Source organism: Glycine max, chromosome 6 (assembly GCF_000004515.6).
Source record: "Glycine max cultivar Williams 82 chromosome 6, Glycine_max_v4.0, whole genome shotgun sequence".
Lineage (NCBI taxonomy): Eukaryota > Viridiplantae > Streptophyta > Magnoliopsida > Fabales > Fabaceae > Glycine > Glycine max.
In genome coordinates, this window is record NC_038242.2 from 17,410,107 (window position 1) to 17,432,904 (window position 22,798).

Here is a 22,798-nt window from a genome sequence, read left to right on the forward strand (position 1 = left end):
CCATGCAACTAAGCCAAACACCACTATCATCATCGCCACCATTTCTTTTCAAAATGTTAACATGCACCCAACAACCACTATAGTCACTCAAACATAAGCGACCCCAAGCGCCATCCAAACCATTACATCGCGTGCACTACTACTATCAACCTTAGTTACCTAGATCTGGCCAAAACAGTTTAGATTTGCAACCTTCAAGCCAATGTGTCACCTTCATCAAGCCCAACACCTCTAACCATAATCCAATAGATAAAATGATCATTTTGAACTAATTTTAAAAGATAAAAAATCAAAATAAACTTTCTAAAAGATAAAGGTCTAAACTGAATAAAAAAAAAGATAAATAATTGAATAAGTCATTTAACCTTGTTATTTTTACCACTCCTTTTTAATTATATGTCTTTTTTTCTTCTATTTTCTCCCTAATTTATCCATATCTCTGTTTCTGTCTGATAATTCTCTCCATTTTTATTTTTTCTTCATAAACAACAAACATGTCCATCTCTTTGGTGGAATGGAATTAATGATATGAATTTCAGCAAACAACATACCCCTTTCTTCATAAATATTTGTTGAGAATTTTTCATGATAATTTTATATAATTTTAAAACTATATAATTCTTTATTTTAATATGCATATAGACAAAATAAGAAAAAGTTTGGTGCTCCTCTTAAACTGGGGTCCTGGGCGGTTATCCATCTCGACCGTGCTGAAGACCACCACTGAACGAGATTCATATCTAGTTCAATACACTTATAATACTCGTGATGACAGGACAAAAAAATACTTGTACTACATGAAGCATATTTTATTTTTAAAAAAAGTCAAAGTTGTGAAACGATTGAATATTAAATTTGCACCCTCATCCTAGTTTAGGCTTTCCCTATCATTTCTGCATTATCTTGCATAACTGTGTTTTTTAAGTATATAATAAATCCCGGCCAATTAATTATTTATGAAGTTGCCTAGTAATTACTAGTTAAATTGGTTATCCTTGAATAAAGTATTCAAATAACAATAGGATTAAAATCCACCCATTGATTTATATTGCGACCCCATAGATATTAATTCGAAGTACTATCTGTGGTTCAGCATTGCATTTTGAAGCATAAGAAATTACTCTTTGTATATACAATAACAGAGAATCGCTTGGTCAATGGGTGGAAGCAAAGGTATGAATCAGTTGACTAGTTCTTCTTGCCAGCTTCTTCAAGTTCTCTCAACCCTTCAACCTTTTGTTCTATCTCCTCAATCAACTCCTCCCGCCACAGAGCTTCTCTGGCTTCTGCTTCCATAGCATCTTGCTGCATCATAGCCATAATAATACTCAAATTTCAATGTTTTTCTTTCTGGACTCTACTCTACAGGAAGGTGCTATTTTGCTTTTAGAATGTGGCATACAGCATATCCTATATATATTGCTGTCATATTTAAGTACTGCATATTTATATAGAAACTTTGATATTGTAAATGGTAATTAAGTTCCAATTTAGCTAATAGTTTGGCCCCTTCTGATCTTAATACATTGGGTAAGCTTATTCAAAAGTATATTTATGAAAATAAAATTTGAAGAAAAAATAAACTTATATAAAATTTTATCACATTTTTTTCTTAAAAATATTTCTGAATAAACTTACCCAAATATAAATGTGGATACCGTAATTTTTCACCGTACTGAATGGTTTGAAACTATAAAGCCTCTTGGCTGGAGTATGAAGAGGAAGTTACATATGTGAATTTAATTAGAATGTAATTACAGTGTAATATTTTTTTAATTTTTATAATAATAATTACATAAATTAAACTTTACATATATATAACAATGATGGTATCTAGTTCCAAAGTGAGAAGCATAAAACTCCACGAATTCAAACCTAACAGTGGAGGCAGGGCATGCTTGATCATTCAAGGGACGTAATGGAATAAAATATCTTCCCATATAAGTGCAAACCATCACATTCATGTACTTTTGTCTAATATATTTTTAGTTTACTTTTTTATGTAAAGATTTTTATACTACTAATTATTTAAAAATTAAATATAACTTTCAAGTAATAATTATAAAAATTAATAACTTTATCATACTACGATAATTTATGATTAAATGAGATAGTTAAAATAAAGAACGGTGCACTATTAATATATTTTAATTAAATTTGTTACTTTTTGGTATGTAGCATTATTCTAGTGCTTTTTGCTTTGGGGTTTGGTTTGCACTCCCCTGTTTGAGGTTATAAGTGTAATATTAAAAGGGTAATTCAATACATGTTGTAATAGGAATAACTTTTCAATAATAATTTCATATATTCCTATTTTTTAGCTTTATCTTTCCTCGGGTTCTAACATTTGGTATCAGAGCAAGGAATTCCAGGGAGACTCTGTTGCAAGAATGACTCTTAACACTGGAAGCTTTGTCATTGTCCTCCCCATCCTCGATGGCAACAATTGAGAAAGATGGTGCATCCAGATGAAGGCGATCCTCGACTATCAAGATGTCATGGACATCGTGGAAGAATGCTACCCAAGCCTTCCTAAAGGGGCCACGAAGGCGTAGAAAGCTATCCACAAGGAGAACAAGATGAGAGATTGCAAGGCAATGTGCCTTCTTCACCAGTGTGTGGATATTCACCATTTTGAGAAGATTGCAGGAGCTGCAACTTCCAAAGAAGCATGGGACATTCTAGAAAAGGGAAATACCAGTGCAAATCAATTGAAGAAAGTAAGGTTGCAAACCATGAGGCGTCAGTACGAGCTAATGCAAATGGAGGATACAAAAAAGATTTGCAAATTTCTTCAATCGAACTATCAAGCTGATGAATTCGATGAAATCGTGTGGCGAAATGATCACAGAATCCACGGTTGTTGAAAAAATATCGCGAACTCTTACCCCAAGATTCGATCATATCGTTGTAGTGATGGAGGAATCCGAAAAGATAGAGTCTCTGAAGATCAAAGAACTTTAAGGATCCCTTGAAGCCCATGAGCAACGACTCAATGAAAGAACCACTGAGAGGCACACAGAGCAGGCGTTGCAAGCACAAACTCACAGAAGAGGAGGAAGCAGTGGTAGAAGCTACAACAAAACTCGAGGTAGGGGTAGAGATCCAAGATCAAATGCTGGAAAGGCTCCTCAACAGCAAGAACCTGAAAAACATAACTCAGAACAACCTGAATCGTCCAATGGTAGAGGAAGGTACAAGTAGTATAGAGGAGGAAAGAAAAGATTTGATAGAAAGAGGCTTAAATGCTTCAATTATGGTAAAATTGGACATTTCTCTGCAGAATGCCAGTCACCAACTCAGAATCAGTCCAAGGGGAGACAAGATCCAGAAGCAAACTTGGCAAAAGGTGAAGATCTTGATGTAGAAGACAACACCTTGTTATTGATGAAGACAACAAATACAAAGACTGGAAACGATGATACTTGGTATCTTGACTCAGGATGCTCCAATCATATGACTGGACATAAAGAGTGGTTGGTGAATTTTGATATGAAGAAGAAAAGCAAGGTCAAATTCGCAGACAATAGAGTTATTGAAGCAGAAGGAACTGGTGATGTGCTTATCCAAAGGAAAGATGGAGGTCAGGCCTTAATAACATAGGTTTTGTATGTTCCCACAATGAAGAACAATCTGCTAAGCATTGGTCAGTTACTGTAGAAAGGATTCAACATGAACCTCCATGATGGCACAATGGAGATCTTTGACAGAATGCAGAAGAAAATACTGAAGGCCAAAATCTCAGAGAACAGGACCTTCCAAGTGAAGCTAGAAGCATTTGATTCTTAGTGCCTAAATGCAAAAACCAAATCAGATGAGTCTTGGCTTTGGCACATGAGGTATGGACATCTCAATTTCAAAGATTTAAACCTTCTACATGCAAAAGATATGGTGACTGGTTTGCCACAATTTAGAATCTTCAAATATATTTGTGACCATTGCATGATTAACAAACAAACAAGAGCATCCTTTAGCAACTACACATCCACTAGAGCCAATGATTTACTACATGTAGTGTACTATGATATTTATGGACCATTTGAGGTTCCCTCTTAAGGTGGGAGTAGGCTCTTTGTGTCTTTTGTTGATGAATTTAGCAGGAAAATTTGGACATACTTACTCAAGGTTAAGAGTGAAGTATTTGAGAACCTGAAGAAATTCACAGCCATGACTGAAAAACAATCAGGGAAGAAGTTGAAGATCCTTAGAATAGATGGAGGAGGAGAGTTCAACTCTAGAGAAATCGAAGCCTTTTGCACAGACAAAGGCATCCTACATGAAGTAACAACTCCCTACACACCACAACACAATGGTGTGGTTGAGAGAAGAAACAGGACCATCATGAACATGGTGAGGAGCATGTTGAGAGGAAAAAACCTACCTAAAGCCCTATGGGGAGAAGCAGTTGTCACAACAACATATGTACTGAATAGGTGCCCCACACAACAACTTAAAAATCAAGTACTAGAAGCTGTATGGTCAAGGAAAACACCATTTATGAAGCATATGAGAGTTTTTGGCTCAACATGTTACATACATATTCCTGATCAAACAAGGAATAAATTGGATGACAAGAGTGAATACATGATCTTTGTTGGCCATAATCCCACAGGGTCATACAAACTCTTAAATCCAAGAACGAATCAAATAGTTTTCAATAGGGATGTGCAATTTGATGAGTTGAACACATGGATGAAGGACAAGCATGATCCAAGCAAGAAGCCAATGATGCAGATCAACACAAACATTGAGTGAACTAGAACCTGATGATGTTACAGGTGAAGTTCAAGCTAAATCTACAAGTGCAGTTCAAGAAGTAGAGGGAAGAAGATCCACAAGGACTAGAAGCTTTCCAACAAGACTAGAAGACTATGAGATGTTTCCTGATAGTGCAATAGATGATGATGATGAATTGGTTCATCTAGCACTAATGGGAAAAGCAGAACCTGTCACCTTCCAAGAAGCAATTAAAAAGGAAGTATGGTTAGAAGCTATGAGAGAAGAGTTGAAAGCCATAAAGAGGAACAAGACATGGGAGATGACTAGTCTACCAAATGGCAAAACAGCTACAAAGGTCAAATAGGTTTTCAAGAACAAGCTCAAACCAGATGGAAGTATTGCTAAACACAAAGCCAAGCTAGTGGCAAAGGGATTTATGCAGAAAGAAGACTATGATTACAAAGAAGTCTTTGCACCAGTGACTAGGTTTGAGACTGTAAGGTTGATAGTTGCTTTGGCAAGTTGGAAATGGTGGAAACTATGCCAAATGGATGTAAAGTCTGCCTTCCTAAATGGACCCCTAGAAGAAGAAGAAGTATATGTACAACAACCTCTTGGGTTTGAGACTACAGGACAAGAAGATAAAGTGCTGAAGTTGAAGAAAGCACTCTATGGACTCAAACAAGCACCTAGAGCATGGAATAAGAGAATTGACTCATTCCTAACTGATAGTGGATTCAAGAGATGCATTGTAGAGCATGGTGTCTATGTGAAATTTCTCAAGAATGATGAAGCTCTGCTGCTATGCCTTTATGTAGATGACTTGGTAATTACAGGAAGCAACACGAGGGAAATTAAGAACTTGAAGACACAATTAGGGTCAGAATTTGAGATGACTGACCTTGGAGAACTTTCTTACTTCCTGGGCATTGAGTTCATGAAGACTAGCAGAGGCATTATAATGCATAAGAGGAAATACATCACTAAAACTTTGAGGAGGTTTCACATGTAAAACTGCAGCTCAGTAGCAGTTCCAGTAGAGGCCAATTTGAAGATTGACAACTCAAAAAGTGAACAAAATGTACATGCAACTTTGTATAGACAAATTGTTGGGTGTTTGAGGTTCATTTGTCACAGTAGACCAGAGATTTCTTAAGGTGTTGGAGTGATTAGCAGATTTATGACTCGTCCAAAGCAATCTCATCTAGCAACAGCCAAGAGGATCATGAGGTACCTAAAGGGGACAGAAAATTGTGGTATTTTGTTTCCAAATCAGAAAGAGAAGGGTGATCTACATCTCGTGGGCTATACAGAAGAAGCACTTCTGGTGTGGAGATAAAGTAGATAGAAGAAGCACTTCTGGTTTTGTGTTCTTGTTATCAGGTGCTCCAATATCCTGGAGCTCGAGGAAGCAAAATGTTGTTGCTTTGTCAACCTGTGAGGCTGAGTATGTAGCTGATTGCAATGCATCGTGTCAAGGTCTCTGGCTATTGTCCTTACTAGTTGAGTTGAAGTGTGACAATTTTGAGAAAATTAGGCTGCAAATTGGCAATAAATTTGCCATAGATTTGGCCAAGAATCCTGTGAGCCATGGGAGAAGCAAACATATAGAGACTAAGTTTCATTTTCTCAGGGATCAAGTGTGCAGAGGAAGGATAGGTTTGCATCATTGTCCAACAGAAGTTCAAGTGGTTGATATTTTGACCAAAGGATTGAAGACTGAGAGGTTTTTGATGCTGAGAAAGATGTTGAACATTGTGTGTTTCTGATGTTTTTTTAGCAGTGTTCAATGTTGTATAAGTCTAGAGCTTTTGAATTATAGGGGGGGGGGGGAGGGTGTTAAAAGGGTAATTCAATACCTTTATTCGGTAACCAAGAGGTTTACTGGTTAACCTTGTAAATATGCATAGTTACTATTGCTTATAAATAGACTCAATACATTTTGTAATTGGAATAACTTCTCAATAGTACATTTCATATATTCTTATTTTTTAGCTCTACCTTTCCTCGGGTTCTAACATGCAAGAATGATAAGACAAAAAAATAATACCTTTTCATAAATCCAGTTGCCAGTTCCATCTCCTCCATCTCCCCTATATGTTTCAGAGTCGTAATATGGATCCTAGATCATATCAAACCAAAAAATAAATAAATTAAAATATTCACACACAATTGCTAAACATGAATAAAATGAGAAGTCCCTTAATTACCTTCATGGCACCAAAGAATAAGCACCCCCAAACGGTGAACATTATGTACCAAGAGTCTGCCACAGAAAAGGTACCAAAAAGTAATCAAATTAACATCTCTAGTTCAAAAAAAAAAAAGGAAATTAAAGGAACAGAGTTTGAACATTGAGACTTACAAACATTCTTTATTGCCCGATCACTAAGATGGGAAACTGTTTTCTCAGTGATCAAATCTCTTTGCCCCTCCATTTGCTCTACTATAATTGCCATCAGTGGCCAATCTGGCAAGCCATTCACTTTGCACAAAGATCCTCTTTTTTCGCTCTTGCCCTCTAAGACCTTGTTTACAAATACGCATAATAATGCAATATGCTATCAATCAAGGTTTAAGCCTTATACTAAGCTCTTGTTTGTTTGAAGTGAAAAGGAACTAAAGGAGTAAAATGAACACTAAAACGAGGTGAGACTACGATTTTACACTTTATTTTAATTTAAAATTTCATCTTAATTCACTCTCATCCAATTCCATTCCACTGTACCAAAAACACTCTATAAACCTGGCTTCCACTTTCAATATGAACTATACATACCTGCCACGGTCTGTTGAAAAGGGTAGACTTTGAATGCTGCTTTGGCTGCAAAAGAAAGAAACACCTTCATTTTTTTTTCCATCTTTGAATTACTAGCATGAGATGAAATGGATATATCGAAAAACCATTTTACCAATCTTGAAGAATGGTTCACTTGAAACTTTTTTGTTTGTAGACATGAACTAAGAGTGTGTGATTTGAAAAGGGTGAAACCTAAAATTGATTCAGCCATGGCTATGGGCAAAAAGGTGCAATATTGCTGGAAAGTGCGGTTGCTACGCTGGTCCTTACATATATGCGATAGAGTGGATAAGAGTACAACGAAGAACTACCCTTCAACTTCAAGCACATAATTCCAATAAATTGTATCTGGGTGGAATTCTTCTAAACAATTCATCAAATTGACCCTCATGTCCTCGTTTATAAACATCACATCCTTGCGCATTTTTTCAGCTTTACAAGCCAAAAATTAACGTTGAGTAATCTTTGTTCAGTGTTGAAACATTTCACTATCCAAATTTGTTAATCTAAATCCCACGTTTACTTCTGCTTGCTTATTTTTTTTAAAAGAAAATGCCACAACTACTACTTTGAATGAAACATTAACTTAACGACCAACTTGTGATATTATCCACTAATTTAATTTTCAATATTTTTTTTTTTGAAAAAATCTAGATCGACCATAACTTTGACCATTGTCTTTCAATTTAATTCTTAATTAGTCATAACTTTTTAGTAATTTTATTGTGCCAAATGACCTATTTAATCTTTTATCTTATTTTTTTGGTTCAATTTGATCCCTTATATTTTAAAAAGTTCATTTTGGTACTTTGATTTTTTAAATTGATTCAAAATGATCATTTCATTTACTAAAGTTAATACCATTAATGAAATAAAGATATTGATTGTTAAAAACCGCTATAAAATGTGAGTTTTTTTTTTCTTCATCTTCCTTCTCCTTCCTCCTCTTTTTCCTTCTTCCTTTGACCCCAGGACCCTAATAATATTTCTTGTGCCTCTTAAATCTCAAAGCTTTATATATGATCCACCACATGTCATCTATTGCAAATTCAAAATCAGATAATTTCTCGTTTCTAAAACACATCAAACTTAATGACAACCACAACAACTTAAGTATAGCATTTCAAATTAAGTACCTATAAGCTATAATAGTATGTGCACATATATACCCTCTAACAAATCCACAAAAAATGATAGTTCAAAATCAAAATAGGTTATTTGGCCTCTTATTTTATTCAATCTACACGATGATAGTCTCCTTATATAAAAAATAGAGATCTAGTCTTCCTTTTTCAAAAAATTTACAATTTTTTTAATCCTCAATTGATTTCTTTTATTTAATATTAAATTTTAATTAATTAAATACTTTTTTAATAATACCTTAAATGAATATAATAGGTTTATAGTTCAATCAGACTAAAACAAAAAAAATAAAACATTACCAAAATTACAGTGTTTTTAAAAAAAAAACAAAATGACTAAAAATGGCTTTAAAATAGATGAACAAAAATTACAAATTAAACAAAATAATAAATACAAAATTATATGTCATTGTTTGTTGTTGTCTTATCTCTACGTATGCTGTATCTGTACGCTTATCTTAATTCAACTTGTTTTTACGTGTGTGCCCATATCAGCAACGGCATCTTCTCACACGCCCGTGAAGAAACACATTGCGCCACCAACCACCAATCCAATCTTCTCCAACGCATCATTTCACACTCCAATCATCTAAGTTGTTGATCCCATAACAGAACAAAAGAAAAACACCAGTTAATAAATCCCAAAACCCAAAACCATTTATTTTGCCTTGTTCCATTTCGTCTGGTCCAAAAAAATCAGGAACAACAATGGGTTTGTTGGATCTGGAGAAGCACTTCGCGTTCTACGGCGCGTACCACAGCAACCCCATGAACGTGGCGATCCACACGCTCTTCGTGTGGCCTATCCTCTTCACGGGCCAAATGATCCTATACTTCACCCCACCCCTCTTGACCACCGTAGGGTTCCTTCCCACGGTGTTGGTCCTCAACTGGGGCTTCTTCTCCACCCTCTTCTACGCCCTCTTCTACGTCGCCTTGGATTACAAGGCCGGCTCCCTCGCCGCCTTCCTCACCTTCTTCTGCTGGCTCACTTCCAGCTTCATCGCTAATTCCCTCGCCTGGACGCTCAGCTGGAAGGTACTAATACCAATTTTCGGATTCCATCTTCTCTGCTAACAAAAACTAATGTTTTAAAAGATTAGCCTTTATTGATAAAAAAAACTCATACTAATTCACCTCTTTCTTTATCCGTACAATGTAGTCTTTTCATTTAATTTAACATGATGGCACTGAAATTAGAACCTACGACTTTATACATACTAAGTTATTTGGACATGACATCAGAAGTCATTTGTGTGGCTCTTTTTAACTGGTTCTGTTGTGTGTTATGTTTTGTTGTGCGAATTTATTTCTGTTAGGTGTCTTCTTTAGTACGAATTTTTTGCTTTGTGAATTAAATGCTTTTTTCGTCTGGATGGAGCCCAGATAATTACATGTTTGTCGGACTTTGGCAAATGTTTTTGACGATTGTGTTGTGTTTGAACTCTGAGTGTCTCTGACTTGTTTGCTCAGGTGAGTAAATGCTTCTGTAGTTTTGTTTTACGTCACTTTATGGTCTCAATACTTGAATGTTTTGCTTCTGTTGTTATGAATTGGTTTTGCACGTTGCCAACTCTTGCAAACTTGGCAGGAACATTAGAGTCAAGAGGCACGGTTTCAGTTCTTTTTTCTTTTGTTTTGTTCTAATCTTTTTTTGATTCATATGTTGAGAAGTGCAAAAAAATTAATTTCATCTCTTCTACCTGCGGAATAGATGGACGAAGATTTGGGTCATTTGATGAAAGTTATTTCAGTTCAATGTTTCTTTCTCATTTTTTCATCAGCTAGAGATTCAGATTGCAAAAATAAAAAATAAAAAAATCTCTCTTTAAGTAATGGAACACAGAATGAGATTCAGATTGCTAGACCTAGTTTGCTAACAACGAAAATCATATGTTGTCAGTTGGGAGGCCCCAACATCCATTCAAAAAGTAAAACTGAAAAGGCTTCTTGTTTGGTTTTCCGATTGGAAACTGAGATTTTGTCTTAATCTTGCCTTGAAAGTCAGTTTGAAATGGAAGCAAAGGGAGAGTTGCTTTTGCAAACTCAGTTTATGAAATGAATTCATTCAAACTTAGATTTGTTGACTTTATTCCAACCATACTCTAAATTCAGTTCAATGCTCTTCAGGACTGTTAACTACTTTCCCATATCTTGACATGATTAAGCATCAATTCTTCGATCTTCATGTGCGTGCTTCTGCTTTTTTGTTAGAGACAAGAAAAGCATGTGATATTGTACATTGAACAAAATTGTAACTTGTTTGTGATGACAATCTTCAGGTTGTGTTGGCTGCTCAGTTGTTTTGTTGGACTGGACAGTTTATTGGTCATGGCGTGTTTGAGGTAAGGGATTTATTCCATTACTAATATGCATATTCCAATTATGTTTTAACCATTGTTTGTCTCTGTTAGAAACGTGCACCAGCTCTGTTGGACAACCTTGCCCAAGCTTTTCTGATGGCTCCTTTCTTCGTGTTGCTAGAGGTAAATGTTTGTCATGTATATTTGTACTTGGCCTCTTTGACAATTGAAACAAGGTGGATTTGATATTATTGGGTTTTGCAGGTCCTCCAATTTGTTGGATATGAACCATATCCAGGATTCAATACAAGGGTGAAGGCAAGGATAGATGCTGATATCAAACAATGGCAGGCCAAGAAACAAAAGAAACATTCTTAACCTGAACATGTTAGTTACAAATGTAATGCTAGAGATCACTTCAACAGACACAAAATGAAAAACCATACGTATTCTACAGACACACTCTTTAGTTATTGTTCCAACTCTGATGGCCAAGATCCTCATCTCCTTTAAATTTGTTAACATAAATATGATCTCAGTCATGACTTTAGTCTCAAAATACATCATTTCTACCTTCATCTACTGTCAATCTGCTTAAGAAATATGGTGTGATCTCCAATATCAATTTCAACAAATGGTCCAAAAGTTACTCCACTAAATAGAGTAATGACGATTCTAAATCAAATGCAAGTACTTTCAACTAAAATAAAGTTTCACTATGATGCCAATTTTTTGAGAAGCTGAATGATTAGTTACCGACCTCTGAAATTTGGGACGATGTGGATTTGAACTTTTTCTTAAACATTTTCTGACAGAATGGTTTGTCCAAATTATTCATGAGACTCGATGATTTATTAATGCTTGATATTCCTCTTATCAAATATCAACCATGTTTTCCCTTTAATAATTCGAAAGGATAAACAAAGAACAATTGGTTTTCCAACAACTCTCATAATTAAATGTTGCTAACTCCGTGGATATCCTATTTATAAATTGAAGCCCAAGTAGAACACATAGTTTACTAGTCTTTACAAGGCTAATTAAAATATGTAGCTGCCAACATTCAACACCCAACCACACTATCAACAGTTGATGGCCACGCTTTCCACTTTCCACTAGCTCCTAAACCAAATGTTGCGTCTCTGAGGTTTAGTCACGTCCTTCTAATTTCACCTTTCTTGCACAATCCACATCACTGGATCTTAGTTTCAGCTTAGTCAACTTGTAAAAGTTGCAAAATGGATAACTTTATCACTCACCAACTAGTTAATTAGTTAATTATTTAGTCAAGTTAATTATCAACATGGTATGACATGATTAACAGGTAATCTTGTCTCTTAAACATGTGGTTAGAGATTTATTTTTTAGGTTCGTGGGAATGAAAAAATATTTATTGAAAAAGTTTTACTCCTTAGAAGAATCTTGGTTCCTTAAGAATCTTGGTTTCAAACTAAAAGATTCCCTAGGCTCACCAAAAAAAAAAAACATTTAAGCTAGATGGTTGGAAAATAAGAAGGAAGGCCAAGAGAGATCTTGTTGTTGAGAAATGATTAAGCTTTAGGAAGTGAGGAGATGTCAAGATCTGTTGAATATCTTGGATATTACTATAATTCATTTTTGTCTCTATTCCCGATAGTTGTACAAGGAATAATATGCATTTTGTCATTTTTAGGAAATTAGCTAGTATTAATAAAATATTAATTATTGTGTGTTTGGTAAGAATTTTAAGAAACTTAGAGCATTTTTAAGGAGAGTTATTCGGTGAGTTCTTGTGTGTTCACCAAATCTATCACTATTCTTTCTTAAGAGTTCAGTTGTTTCTTAAAAGATAAAATTTAGCATCAGCAAGAAAATTGTTAACAGATAGAAAAATGTTTCTGCTGGAATGGCAGGCTGACCTCTTACATTAATAGAATGTCCAGGATTCAAGACTAGGGTGAATGCAAGGATATGAGCTAACATTTGTTGATAAAAAAAAAAAAAAAGAAAGTGCTGATATCAAGCAATGGCAGGACAAGAAGCAAAAGAAACATTCTTAGCCTGAACACGTTATTTACTAATGTGTTGTTATGAATCACTCCAAAAGAAACAAAAGGAAAATGATTTGTATTATTCTTAAAACTATTGGTTATGCACCATCAAAAGTCTGCTGTCAATGTCATCGAAGTGTTAAATGAAATATTGCTTGGAGGTTCCTAATTATCTCCTTTAAACTTGTAACATAAATATGATCTTAACCATGAATTTAGTCCCAAAATACTCCATTTCTGACTTCATCTACTATCAATCTGCTTAAGAAATATGGTGTGATCTCCCGTATTAATTTCAACATGTTTTACAAAATTTCATTTGAGACATGGATCACTGTCCATCCACCACCATACAACCTTGTTGTTAAAGTTTAAGTATGTTAATCCAAAGTGCAGAGTAAAAATAAAATGCAACAACCCCCAAGGCCGTAAAAGTCCATAATAAAGTATTCATGATTTTCATATATCAGACAGCCCACGTATAAAGCTCAAGTTCGGTAAATATGAAAGTTTCTCCATAGATTATGCAGATAAATAAAATCTGGACAAAGGAAGAAAAAACAAGAATTGAAAGATTAACAAGTTCTATTGAAACTATCATTTATGCACCTAGGGATATCATGAAAATACATATGACAAAAGGCTTATCAACATCAATATGAGGAACAAATTAAACCAACGACATGCAAGAAAACTTCAATCACAATTTAAATATTCATGTTGAATAGAAATGGTGAATGTAATGAACTGCGAACACATAAATGGAATTATTCTTGTAGTCTGTTATTGTAGTTCATCTTCTCTTGGTTAATTTCTCAAAGTTGCACCCGGGAGTGACAGCAAACTCTCTCTATGCACACCATAGTACAGTAAATATTTGCGATCAGGGACGGATCCAGACAATAAATATCAGTGTGGCTAAAATATAAAAGAAATTATAGATTAAAATATATTGAAAATAAGAAATAATGTTGTTTAAGGAAATGTATTTACAATAAAAATTGTCTACTATCCATTTTTTGAAAATGAGCTAAAATAACATCATTGTTGATTGTTCCAAGAACATCTCTTTCTATAAAAGTTACAAGACGATCATTTAACCATTGATCATCCATTTTGTTACATAGCTGACTCTTCACAAACTTCATAGTTGAAAAAACACGTTTCACACTTGCAGTTGCTACCGGCAAGACTAAAGCCAACTTCAGAAGCCTATAAACTATATCAAATGTGTTGCACTTTTTTGTTTTCACAAGTTTTGCACAAAGCTCTGAAAGTCCTTTTAACTTTACAAATTTTGGATCACATCGAACATTTCTAACATAATTCTGAAGCTGATGTCGCACCACCACTTCCCACACATCTACAAAATCATTTGGATAAAGTTCAACCATCCTCAACAATTTTTTCACATCAAAAGCTTCAAATGATGATGAGGGACTCAAACATGAAACACATTGTAAAAGTTCAATATTATCTTCATCAAACCTATCATTGAGCTCATGCAACTACAAATCTAAAACACTAAATAAATAATCATGCTTATAATGATGCAAATCAGAAACACTAAAAGTGGTAGCATGTCATCTAGGTTTCTTCCCTTGCACATATAGTGCATCCAAATCAGGCACATCAATATCATGCTTATTGCAAATTTCCATAACCTTAGATATAAGTTCTTCCCATCCATCATTTCTCATTTCTTGTAATTCTTCCTTGGTGGCTTTGACAAGTGATAAAACATTCAAAAGATCTTGATCACGCTTTTGTAGCATTACACTTAAATCATTTGTAAATCCTAAAATCTCAACCATCAGGTATAACATGAAAATAAAATCAAAGGACTGAAGCACATCTAGCAAAAGCATAGTTTCACCATATTTTTCAAATGATGTATCTTTCCCGACTTCTTCAAGTACCTCAATAATGGCACCATATATAGTCATCAAACTAGTGAAAGTCCTAAAGTGGGAACCCCAACGAGTGTCACCCGCTTTAGTAATAGATGATTCTTGATTTAATCCACTACCAGTCTCTATCTGATCCTCTTCAATCAATTTAGCAAATTGAGATACTTGTTTGTCCCGAAGTACAACCTATTACATTAGCTATCTCTCGGTTATATATTTATTTCATTAAAATTTTATTTTAATACTATATGTTTATTATTTTAATATCATAACTTAGTGTTGATTTATAACTACAAACATGTAGCCTTTGTAAAAAAAAAACAAACTAAAAACGTGTAATTATAAAAAAAAACATTATTTTTAACATTATATTATTTAACATTAGTAAATATTTAATATTTAAACAAAAATAATAAGTATACAAAATTATCTTAAAAATTAAAACTAATGATTTTTGTTATAATTACATGTTCTTTAGGTTATTTTTTTATTTATCAATTAGCATAATAGTTAATTTTACTAAATATCTTTAATTTAATAAACTAATTTAAAAAGTTTTAAGTTAAAATTATAATTTCAAAAATTCTGGTCTGCCTCAACATGCGTCCGCCCCTATCTGCGATCATCGTGGAACAGAGGCAACACACCTTTTTCATTCAGTCTTACACTCTTACTAACATTTCCGTGTAATCATGTGCCAAGGTTTCACCATTTTTGAAGTATAGTGGGACAAAGTGATCAAAAGTGTTAGAGTAATCAACAGAGAAAACAAATGACTTGGCCCAAGATGATTGCACTTTGTAGGGATTTTGCCTCAACATTCTTCCCTTTTTTTTATGATGACAAACACTCGCATAAACAAGTTCCTGACTTAGGAATAGAGATAAAGGAAATAAAATTTAACTTACCCTCAATAGGTGGAAGTTATCCTTATGAATATATCAGTTTAAGACTTCCCATGAATATATTTTCCCTTCCCCTTAGGTGAACATGATTACTCATCAAGCAGCAAAAGTAGGAATCCTAAAATGATAACCATGGATTTTTATAGACGTAAACAAGTTTACAACAATGATAGCATTCCATGATACAGTTAAAACAAATTTCCTACTACTCAAGAAAGACCATCATTATACTAAACTTCAAAAAGACAATCATCTACATGCTTTTATCTAACTCCTAAACACATAACAAACACATCCTAAGTCCTAATTCTATCACTTCTTCTCCCCCTTTTGTCATCAGCAAAAAAGCATGGCGGGATGGAAGAGATATTGCAGGCACTACACCGAGGAGACTGAACCAGATGGGGACAGCAGTGGTTGGACATTTTGTAAGAAGTGAAGGAAAATGAAGCTTATGGAGCAAGAGAAGGAAGCATTTTGTAGTTGAACCAATGAAGAAATTGATCATGTTTTTCTGCTGTTTGTTGGATAGATGCATGCAAAGTAGTAGAGTTTCTTAACTCCTTTTTCTGATCATGTCTGGTCTTGTTTCTTAGATATTTCAAGGAATAAATCTCTGAAAATAATTTAGCAAGGGAGTTATCAGGATTTTCCTCACTGGTTACCATTGAAAGCTCAGGAATTTTAGGATGATGTGATTGATCTTCTTGGGTAGGTTCAAGTTCTTCTAATATAGGGCAAGGTGACTCAAAAACTGGAGAAATATCAGGTGGGGGAGCTTGGATAGGTTCTATTTGGGGTAGATCTCCAAGAAGTTGAGGTGAAGCTAAGAACCTATTGATACTTTTTGTGCCAAAGGTGGCATCAGAAGCTGCTACTTGAGGAGTTAGGATAGGAGTAACTTTCACGGAGATTTCCATCTCCATAAGGACATGGAACCTGATATTTGAGGTCACATGCAGATTCAGGATGTTGATTTCTTTATCTTGAGCAATCTGGTCCACCTGACCTTGCTCAACAACTTTTTTTGGCTGTGGATCAACATTTTGTGCCATGTTTAACATCAATCCTTCTAGAAAAGTTTGCTCTTCCTTTGAGAGCTTCATTCTATCTTCTTCTGCTCCTCTTTCATCATATGGTCTCAATAGTCAATAGTATATTTTTATTTAGAAGACAATTATTAGAAACAAGATTAAGGTCAGGGATGTTAGGTTTACCTCCTTCAATTTTCTTCCTCTGATCCTTTACTTCTGCGGAGCCAAACAACTGTCAGAGGCTTTTGAAAGAATATTGGGATTGAATTAAATCGCAGATGTTAAAAAATCTCTTACAATTGACTAGGTTGTACTTACAATATACTCCAAAAGCACTAATCCGTTTAAAAAAAAAAAAAACCAATTTAGAACTTAATTCAATTCGATGATCCAATTAAAAAAAATTAGGGACCCAATTAAAAAAAATAAAGTTCAAGAACTTCATTCAAACTTAAACATGCCGCAGCAAATTAGAAACAACCATAATAACAAAATCTTAATAACGTGCAAAATACCTTCAACAGATAAAAGAACTAAAGACTTGGTTAAACATAATTTCTTAAAGATAAGAATAAATAGATAGGAAATAATTTTTATCTTTAGAAAAAAATATATTTACTTTAAATTTTAAATTATAAAAAATATTTTTATCTTTAGATAAGAATACTTTAATTTTTATGCTAGATAGAATGTCATTTTAGATAGAGGTATTTAGTAAATATGTTTATTTTATTAGTTTATAGTTTAGTAAAACAAAAAAAAAATCATTAGTTTATGGTAGTATTTCTTTGGATGCTATATTTCTTTCTTATTTTTATCCTCTATAAGTAAAATAAATTTTTTCCATTTACCGTCTCATTTAATATTACATTGTTTATTTTAATGATTACATTATTTTATTTTTAATAAAATTTTTGACATCTAAAGTATGAAGTGAAGTATAAAACTTACCAAAAAAAATGCTCTTAAGCAACTTAATAAACAATTATGCATTACAAATACTCAAAGTTAGGCTAAAAAAAAGTTAAAACAATAAGAGTTAAGAATAAATTAAAAGTAAAGTTAATCAGCTCGCAAAGCCATAAAAAAGCCAAAATAATATATTAAAAAATGCTTTCTTTAAATGCTGAAATACCGGATTAAATTATGGGTTAACGGTGATATATGTGTCGATGTTGGATTTGCCACTCAAAATTTCACTTCAAGTTGATGTAAAAAGAAAAAATAATAATAACTTCAAGTTATCGCAGATATTGTCCAAGTGTCTATATTTTTCAAGAGCTACGTGCTTCATTTATCTTCGCTTATTTGCTCTTCATCACCCAGCACTAAGTGCAGAAAAAAGAAAGAAAAAGAATTAATTAATTTGCTCGGTCCTGCAAGTATCCATTTTCTGTTTTCAACTTTAATGGTTTGAAATATCTTTTGCCATGTCAGTTTCGGAAACTTTAACAAAAAAGCCACTTATTATTCTCATATCTTTTCTTTGTCGTTTTCCTCCAATGAACCCTGAAGGCCAATTTGTAATTTAATTATAATAAAGTGGTGTAACGGATTCTCGAAAGCAAGATGCTGGGTTTTGTATGATCAACATAAATTCTTTGCATCAACACCACCACCTGATCCTAATTTTCTCTTTCTTTCACATTGAGATAATTTAATATATATATATATATATATATATATATATATTATTAAATTGTTTGTTAAGTTGAGAAGAACTAATGAACATCGATGTCTTGTTTGATGATTGGTGTTGAATACTTAAAAACTCTCAAGTGGGTTATTTTTAGCATTAATTAATCTTACACAAAACAGTGAATTTAAGAAGCACTTGAGAATATCATAATTACATGCATGGTACTTGGGCACAGTGTGTTGCGTCATAATAACAGAATTAGGATGATAAAATTATGATTGCATAAATGTTTACAGGTGTGTGCTATTAAACAAACTAAAATAGGTTGCCTTACTTTCCACGTTTCTCTTTCTCTCCAACTCACCTGTATTTAGGGGCTTCCTTTTTACCCTCACCCTCAGTTACCACCACCACCACCACAATTTTCAGTTCCATGTCTTCCCATGATTTTCACCCTTTTTCTCTCTCTCACTTTCTGTGGACTTTTCTGTGGTTTCCTTTTCAGTGAAATAAAAAAAAACCACTCTGGCTTATTACTGTCTATATAGATTCTTCTGAATCCAGTTCTTTCTAAACCAAACCAAAAAAACATTCCCTCTCCAACCAAGTTTTGTTTTTTTTTTTTTTCATGTGAAAATTGAAATCGCAACCGCAATTTAAAACCTTGGTGTATGTTCTTATATTGAAATTGAAATTCTTGGCTAGGGAAGCAAAAGGGTAGTAATTGGTTTTAGAGTAAGTGAGAATGGAAAACGTTTCGGTTCTTTTGTGTAATAAGGAAAAGGATCAGATGGATTTGCCTCCTGGGTTTAGGTTTCACCCAACAGATGAAGAGCTTATTAGTCATTACCTTTACAGAAAGGTCACTGACACCAACTTCTCAGCTAGAGCCATTGGAGAGGTGGACTTGAACAGGTCTGAGCCTTGGGATTTGCCATGTAAGTTCAAAACAAAATTAAAAAATTCAGCCCCACTTTGGTTTTGGTTTATTTGGCTTCTAAATATATTTTTGTCTTACAACGAGACCATACAGACTCAAATATATTAATTGTGTAAGTTTATTATAACATTATGTTGTGTGCATGTTTTTTATTTTTTGGGTTACAGGGAAGGCCAAAATGGGAGAGAAAGAGTGGTACTTTTTCTGTGTGAGGGACAGAAAATACCCAACTGGTTTGAGGACTAATAGAGCCACTGAATCAGGATACTGGAAGGCTACAGGGAAAGACAAAGAGATTTTCAGAGGGAAATCTCTTGTGGGTATGAAGAAAACTTTGGTTTTCTACAAAGGAAGGGCTCCCAAGGGAGAGAAAACTGATTGGGTCATGCATGAGTATAGGCTTGATGGTAAATTCTCTGTTCACAACCTCCCCAAAACTGCAAAGGTAATAATAATAATAACTAATAACAACTTTGATTTTGGCTTGATCATGTTGCTTCCTATGTTCCACTTTTTATTCTCTTATTAGTATTAGTACTTTGTTTGCTTTGTTTGATTTTCAGTGCTGTGTTTATTATTGTGTTGCAGAATGAGTGGGTGATTTGCAGGGTTTTTCAGAAGAGTTCAGGTGTGAAAAGGACTCATATTTCTGGGATGATGATGTTGGACTCTTATGGAAACGAAATGGTTTATTCTTCTTCTGCTTTGCCACCTCTCACTGATTCCTCACCTTCCATTGGCAACAACACCAAAGCACTGAGTGTGACTGATTCTGCTTACGTGCCCTGCTTCTCCAATCCAATTGATGTTCCTAGAGGAATCTTTGATTCCTTGAACAACATCAATATCAGCATCAACAGCAACACCCTTTATGGAGTTTCTTCAAACCATTCATTTTACAATACTCAGGGGGTTCAACTTCAGGCTCCACCAACTTTGCCATTACCTAGTTCTTCAAACCATTACCTTAGAGCCTTTCTTGAAAACCAAGGAAATGGATCGAACATGAGCAACAATGGTTTTGAGCCAGAGAGGGAAATGGTCAGTGTCTCACAGAAAACAAGTCTTTCTACTGATGTGAAGGCTGAAATCTCTTCATTGGGTAAAAGGCACTTTGAGAATCAAAACAACCCAATTGCTTCAGCAGCTGCAGTTGCACCAATGGACCTTGCTACCTTGTGGAACTACTGATCTCAAATAAAGAATTGCCATTGGAAAAAAAAAAAAAAAGGCCAACTTTTTCAGCTGAAAAAGTATAGCCTCATAATTTACCATATTTACTGTCTGGTTTTGATTTTTATGTTGTCCTTCTTGTTGTTATTGTTGTTTGTTTGTTTGTCTGTATAGATTTTAACTAAAAGATTTGCTGAATAATAGTGAAGCATGTATTTTGTACTGTTAAGTGTTAAGTTATGCTGTTTTGGTCCTTTGATACTCTAGGCTTGTTATTGTTATGGTTTGGTTTGTATGATATGAACATGATTACCATGTATCAGCTTTTATTAAAATTATTAATACTAGAATGAGACATGGTAGTCATTTTTACTTATTTATCTGGAATCTATCGGCAAATCTTTAGAGAATGACATTTATTCTCGCAATATTTGAATTGCAAATTTAATTCTTGATTGTGGGGACTGAATCAAGTATTACAGCCATTAAAAAAATGAAAAATTTCTTGATTCTCTCTCTTGGAAACTCGTGCACGCGCTTCCTTTGACATGGACAAATTATTAGTATTAACAAACTTATCTGCATTTACCTTCTGTGATGCTCCTTGTAGAAAATCAGGACCCTGAAGAGTTTTCCTCTCTCTCCCCTTTCTCCTTCTGTTCTTGTGCGCGAGTGTGGATGACAAGACAGAATGTTTAAGTCAAACGCAGAGATTCAAACATTTTTTTACCTAATCAATTTGAGGACATTCTCTATTTGACTCATACACAGTATTTGGCAGAGAGAAAGGAAATAGAAAAATAGCAAAATATTCAAGTAAAGAAGAGAAGAAAAATAGATAAAAGTAGAGTAGAAAATCCTGATCGATTGTTTGATTTAAGAGAAATAAAAAAAATAAGGTAAAAAATAAAATAACAAGATTGTTTGGTTTAGAATAAAGAAAAGATAAAAGTGAGATTATTAAAAAAAATATGACTTTATACTATATATATATATATATATATATATATATAATCATTATTTTTTTACCCATAACCCCCACATGCTCCATATAATCACTTATACTATCAACAGAGAAAACAGTGCAACTAAACGATTATTGATTAAATGCACATAAAAATTCATTATGGGTTACTTTTGATAAAGTGAAAAAGAAAAAGAATTCAACATCTATAATATTTTATTGTATTTTACAGTCGTGAGAGTGAAAATAAAAACACAGGTGTCACATTTTTTTAAAATCTCCACCCTATTTTTGGGTACCTGGGAACTTTCTTACCTAAACCCCATTTCTTCGCCCTTCCTCTTGGTTCCTATGTATTTCACTCCTCCTAGCAAACACATTAATTTCTCAATTAATTTTTTCTTAATTATATATTTGAAAATATTTGATGTATTTTTAAATTAATGCATGTGGAATATATTCACTGGACGGTAGTTTTTTTATATAATATTTTTTATTATTATTATGTTATTGATCCGAAGTCTCTATCAATTCTATTGATAATTAATTTTTATTAAAAAATCTAATTAAACATCTTGCAGTGAGTTTTTTTTTCTTTTTAACTACATTTTTAAGTGTGATACTATATATGTATTCTTTACATTGAACAATTTTATTCAAAGATAAAATTATTATAGACAATAAAATAAAATTATGAACATTTAATGTATTTATATTTTCAAGATTTAAATTTGAGATTATTCATTAAACTGAAATAACAATTTATCAGTTGATAGATGTATTTGGTGACCTAGTTGCTTCTCATTATTAATTTTTAGCACGAAGAAAAAAGTTTTTCAGAATAAATGTATCAGTTTTGCTTTTGAAATCAAGAACTCAAGAGAATTTGTGTAAGTACACAGACATAATGAATGTGACATACAACGAAATCAATGTAGGGCCAGTTGTAAGCCATCATCGACAGAGATAAATAAAGAAACAGAATATGGTCTCAGTTATTTCCCTTTACTCGGTCGGTTACCTGTGATATTTTTTTTGGTACAAGGATGTTTTCGATTTTTAATATAATTTCATCCCATTGAGCTAAATTACATGTCAGCTAATGATAAAAAAATTACATGTCAGTTGTTCACTGAATCTTTCGTGAGATATACTTATGCATGAGAAACAATTAAATAATGAAAACATCTAAAAAATAATAATTTTGTTTTGTTGGTTCTAATGTTTTATTACTAAATA

The 22,798-nt window shown here is 33.6% G+C and overlaps 3 protein-coding genes and 1 pseudogene across 4 annotated transcripts; 2 read left to right on the plus strand and 2 right to left on the minus strand.

Annotated features, from left to right (window-relative positions):
- Positions 1–1,021: 1,021 nt before the first annotated feature.
- LOC100800656 (photosynthetic NDH subunit of subcomplex B 4, chloroplastic) lies at positions 1,022–7,888 on the minus strand. The gene is made up of 6 exons (XM_003527042.5): positions 7,632–7,888; positions 7,499–7,543; positions 7,085–7,247; positions 6,930–6,985; positions 6,770–6,841; positions 1,022–1,305 (listed from the first exon to the last, which is right to left on the minus strand). Exons 1-6 carry the CDS (start codon positions 7,728–7,730, stop codon positions 1,189–1,191), a joined length of 552 nt encoding a protein of 183 aa, XP_003527090.1. The 5' UTR covers positions 7,731–7,888; the 3' UTR covers positions 1,022–1,188.
- Positions 7,889–9,087: 1,199 nt separating this feature from the next.
- On the plus strand, positions 9,088–11,523 carry LOC100306677 (uncharacterized). 2 transcript variants are annotated; one of them, XM_006580874.4, is made up of 4 exons: positions 9,088–9,699; positions 10,944–11,006; positions 11,076–11,147; positions 11,229–11,523. In XM_006580874.4, exons 1-4 carry the CDS (start codon positions 9,370–9,372, stop codon positions 11,340–11,342), a joined length of 579 nt encoding a protein of 192 aa, XP_006580937.1. In that variant the 5' UTR covers positions 9,088–9,369; the 3' UTR covers positions 11,343–11,523.
- Positions 11,524–13,983: 2,460 nt separating this feature from the next.
- Positions 13,984–16,864, minus strand: LOC102667654 (zinc finger MYM-type protein 1-like; annotated as a pseudogene).
- Positions 16,865–19,112: 2,248 nt separating this feature from the next.
- Positions 19,113–21,008, plus strand: NAC5 (NAC domain protein NAC5). Its single transcript, NM_001248970.3, has 3 exons — positions 19,113–19,420; positions 19,590–19,867; positions 20,011–21,008. Exons 1-3 carry the CDS (start codon positions 19,228–19,230, stop codon positions 20,611–20,613), a joined length of 1,074 nt encoding a protein of 357 aa, NP_001235899.2. The 5' UTR covers positions 19,113–19,227; the 3' UTR covers positions 20,614–21,008.
- The last annotated feature ends 1,790 nt before the right edge of the window (positions 21,009–22,798 follow it).